The following is a 4,294-nucleotide window of genomic DNA, read 5'->3' as shown; positions in this document are numbered from 1 at the left end:
AATTTAGTGTTGCCAATCAACCTATCCCCAGGTGCATGTCTTTGGAGGTGGGAGGAAGCCGGAGTACCCGGAGGGAACCCATGCAGTCACGGAGAGAACATGCAAACTCCACACAAAAAGATCCCCAGCCCGAGGATCGAACCCAGGACCTTTGTATTGTGAGGCACACGCACTAACCCATGTCGCACCGTGTTGGCTAACTTATATTTTGTTTTAAAATATCAACAAAAAATGTGTTCAGCTGCATCTTGCATTTCAGCATACATTTATTTGTAATGTAGGTTTTTAAGCACTATTTTTAAGTATACTTTGACATAAAGAAAGGAACTTGTGCTACATTCATGACTGTGGACATTTGAATTGTACATTATGTAAGAAATAGATCTCTACTCAAACAGTGCGGCCATTGTCTTTATGCTATTTTGTGGTAATTTGTCATTAAAATGTAGGCATCATGTCTGAATTGACAAACTGCCCAAAATGCACTACCAGATACATTTCAGAGATTTTGCACTGCAAAATGGGTTCACTGTTAAAACTTTTAATCAGATTAAAGACAATAGAATTATCTACATCACCTCAATAATTGACAGCTCCAATTTTCACAAAAAATGTCTACCATGTGAGTAAAAAATCTACTTATTTGTTTGCAAATAGGGTATAAAATGTAATGTTGCTGTTGGATTAACCAATATCAGTAGATGCATTGAGATCACAAAGTGACACGTGAGAATAAAGTACAGCAGTGCTACTTATCAAACTTTTTTGTCTTCCACTCCTCCCCCGCTTTTTCTTAACAAAATAGAGGCTCCTCAATGCCTGGTGGCAAATTATACAAAAGAGCAAAGCTTTGTGATGATCCTTAAATTTGTTTTTGCTCCTCCACCAGGAGAAATAAGATATTATTTACAGAATAATTTGAATAGCCGCAGAAACAAAACTACAAAACAGCTCTCACACTCATCGTTTGTACACAGCAAGGCTTGTTTACACTCCACTCCAATATGTATGTGCAATGATGGAATGAAGTCATCTCAGCCCACTTCCACACAAGGATATATCACACCGGTAATCACACATTAGATTCTCTCAACTCCAAACAAAGCATAACAATAAAATATCTCGTTGTTTTTACCTCGCTTTAAAAAAACTGTGCAAAAAAAACAGGCACACAAAGATCAATGACGAGATCAAATCAAGAAGTCCAGTCTTAAATGAGATTATTCCGAATACAACTGTTCGCATTGAGGCCTGTTGTCATATAAAAAGGGTGGCTTTAAAATGTCTCTTTGGAAGTTTCAACAACGCTTCAATGCAGATAACCTGCGAAGAAGACGCTGTTGTCGAGCTTTGAGGCGTTTGCGCTCTTGCAGCTGTCGCTTCTCCCTGGCGTGAAGCTCTGTGAGGTACTCCGTGGCGTGGGTCAGGATGGCCACTTTAGGGGTCTTGGCTGACTGCAGACTCGGGATCTGATCCCGTAGTGCGAGGAACCTGTACCTCAAGTCGTTCCTCCTCTTCCTCTCCAGGTAGTTGTGATTCCTCCTGCGGTCCGTGTCCTCCGTGTCAGAGTTCAAAGGGCTTCCTAAGGGAGAGGTGGGCTGACTGGATCTCGGACAACACATACGTTTACTTTGGAGCTCCTCTTCCTCCTCTTCATCATCATCATCATCATCATCCTCGTCATCGTCGTCCTCATCGGGTTCAGGCCCACTGTCTGGGGAGCGTGCGGCATAGTTGTGCTGCTGTCGGTGCACGGACGCGTGGAAGCGTCTGGGACAGGGGTCAGCACGGACTGTGATAGTCACTGGCTTACGGACACTGGCTGGCCGGGCTTGGTTGTGTTTGCTCTCCACGGTGACAACATCAATTTCCTCTTCATCATCTGTGATCATATGAAAAGATATAGAATTATACTTTATCCATTATCAGGATGATGTGCTAAAACACACGTGCAGTAGAGACAACTGCTTTTGCTCAATCCAAATTATGTGGCAATGAGGAAGTGCATTCCATAGTCAAGCAAGCACATCACAACTCCCCCCACACACACACACACCGCTGCAGGGCATTGAAGCAGAGAAGAATTCGAGCCTTTGTCATGGACCACAAGGAACATTCATCAGCAATTGTAATGAGGGGACCTGATAGCAGCAGGACGCCATCTGAAAGTTTAGTGTGCATGCCGCTATAAATCACCGCCCCTATGGCGCATCTGATAGCAATGCAGAGGGTGATTAATATGACGCTAAAAGTGACGGGGGCGCGGTTTTTAAACACGCAGAAGACACATGTGGCGCGGGAAAAAAGTACAAGCCGTTTTGCGCTTGAAATTACATTCGCAACGAACATTTATGCAGTAATGGATCTATCTTACCGGAGGAGTCGGACCGAGACTCGGAGCCAGACGACGCCGGCTTCCTGCAGCTGCTGGTCGGGTAGGTGAGAACCGCCGCAGGGTCGACGCAGTCTGCCGCCGACGTGGGGAGCGGAGCGCCGGCCGAGACGCACTGCGCTTTGCTCGGCCTCGGGTGTGCTTGTGTCCCCGCGGGAGCAGCTCCGGGTCGCTGGGGCGGTGCCAACTGCCTCCCGGTCACCTTCTCCAGCTGCTTGCTGGTAGAGAAACTACTCCACATGCAGTCCTGGATGATGATGGAGCTGAGGTTGCCGAACAAGCCCTCGCCCTCGTACTCCTCGTCCTGACCCAGGACTTTGGACAACCAGCTCAGTTTGTCTCCCGGCGACATGCATTCATCCCCGCCCTGCAGAGTCCGGGTTGGCGACATGGGAGGGGTGGGCAGCAGCTCGAACTTTTTCCAAATGCCCTCACTCGGTGCGGTTGACTTGTAAAAATCCTCTTCTGTGTCAAAGTCATCGAAGAAATAGTGCTGGTAACAGTCCAACTCCATTGTTCGCGCTGATTAAACAATCCTCCTTTAGGGTTATGGAATCCTTTTAAACCTGAATGGGAATGTAGAATGCATGAACATCCGGTGGGTGGGTCATCACAGCCACTTTATACAGATCAAATACATAATTGCTGCAAGTGAGAATCTTTGAAGTCTTTGAATGAAACGAACTGCCTATGATTACGACATCAGCTGGTATGTATATTTAGACGTGAAGTTAGCTCGGCCCATCTAACTACTTGGTGGGAAACTTGCACACGTATTTATTTGACTTTTCATAATACTCACCGAGTAAATGTAGGTCATTGACAATTCCCACCGGTAGAGTCCATACGTGAAGCTGCGTTTCTTTGTTTTGAAGTGAGTTCTTTGTAAAGACGGCAAACAGGAAGCAGGCGGTTGTCCTGTGAAAGAGAAGCCGCGCAGTGCGTTTTTTCGCGCCAGTGAGAAATCCTGTTATAAGACGACAAAAGTGCAGGGCGGGGCCAGGGCAAATATCTGCAGTAGTAGATCCGGGTAAGCCTTTCATTTGCATAAGGGGTGGGACCGAGCACCTCGGCCCGCCCGCCTGCGTCTCCAAATATGGGCGTATTGAAATATGGTCGCAAACGCTGACATACTATGATTACTTAATAACATGAGAGCGGTCAAATGATTATATTTACATATCTATGTTGTATCTGTGTGCAAAGCTGATTTCAAATGACAGTATTTGCAAAAATGTGTTATAAAAATAGCGATACCTTTTTATAAGACATAATGTACATAGTTGTGTTTATTGTATTGGGTTTATTCAAAATAATTTTTTTCATTTTACTTTATTTATGTATATGTTTGTGCAAGATTAAGAATGTCTATGTATAAAAGGGCAGGTATTGTACATTTGTGAATTAAATACAAAAAAGCAAGATGCTTGAAGAAATATGGAAAAATAAAACACACTTGGATATTAAACTGCAATATATTCCTAAAGTTAAATGGCTCACCAAAAAAGCTAAAGTTTTGGTGGTGAAAAGAATCAACGATCTGGACAGATACATTTAACACCATGAACTCTAAAAATAAACTGATACGTTGTAGAAGTTGAGGACTTATCAGTGGACAACAGGAACCGGACTGAGGCATGCACTCACACCAATATGGAATTGAAAACCTTTTGCAACATAGAACATAAAAGTCTGCAATTGGAGAATACAGACCCAGACAGATTTTCTTCTCTCACATCAGAAATAATAGTTTTTATTATACAGATAAAGAATACAATACCAACATTAATTCCGAAAACAAACTGTCAATTATTAATTTCAATAGCAGAAGCTTGTATGCAAACTACACCAACATGAAGTTTTTGTTACAATTCAACCAACCCTTCAGAGTGATCGCTATCT

At 43.6% G+C, this 4,294-nt stretch overlaps 1 protein-coding gene across 1 annotated transcript; it reads right to left on the bottom strand.

The window, feature by feature from the left end:
- Positions 1-1,122: 1,122 nt before the first annotated feature.
- Positions 1,123-3,386, bottom strand: LOC133611655 (protein L-Myc-1b-like). The gene is made up of 3 exons (XM_061968651.2): positions 3,195-3,386; positions 2,375-2,958; positions 1,123-1,882 (listed from the first exon to the last, which is right to left on the bottom strand). The coding sequence occupies exons 2-3, from the start codon at positions 2,904-2,906 to the stop codon at positions 1,299-1,301; spliced, it is 1,116 nt and encodes a 371-aa protein (XP_061824635.2). The 5' UTR covers positions 2,907-2,958; positions 3,195-3,386; the 3' UTR covers positions 1,123-1,298.
- Positions 3,387-4,294: the final 908 nt, after the last annotated feature.

This window comes from Nerophis lumbriciformis, linkage group LG08 (assembly GCF_033978685.3).
Source record: "Nerophis lumbriciformis linkage group LG08, RoL_Nlum_v2.1, whole genome shotgun sequence".
NCBI lineage: Eukaryota > Metazoa > Chordata > Actinopteri > Syngnathiformes > Syngnathidae > Nerophis > Nerophis lumbriciformis.
Note: the sequence above shows the minus strand (reverse complement) of the source record. Positions and strands in the feature narration are given on the sequence as shown.

What these genes read in the sequence shown, in the direction of transcription:
- LOC133611655 (XM_061968651.2), bottom strand. Translation starts at nt 2,906, where the DNA reads ATGGAGTTGGACTGTTACCAGCACTATTTCTTCGATGACTTTGACACA. An exon ending in GTCTCGGTCCGACTCCTCCG is followed by an intron (nt 1,883 to 2,374) that starts GTAAGATAGATC and finishes ATATGATCACAG; the next exon opens with ATGATGAAGAGGAAATTGAT.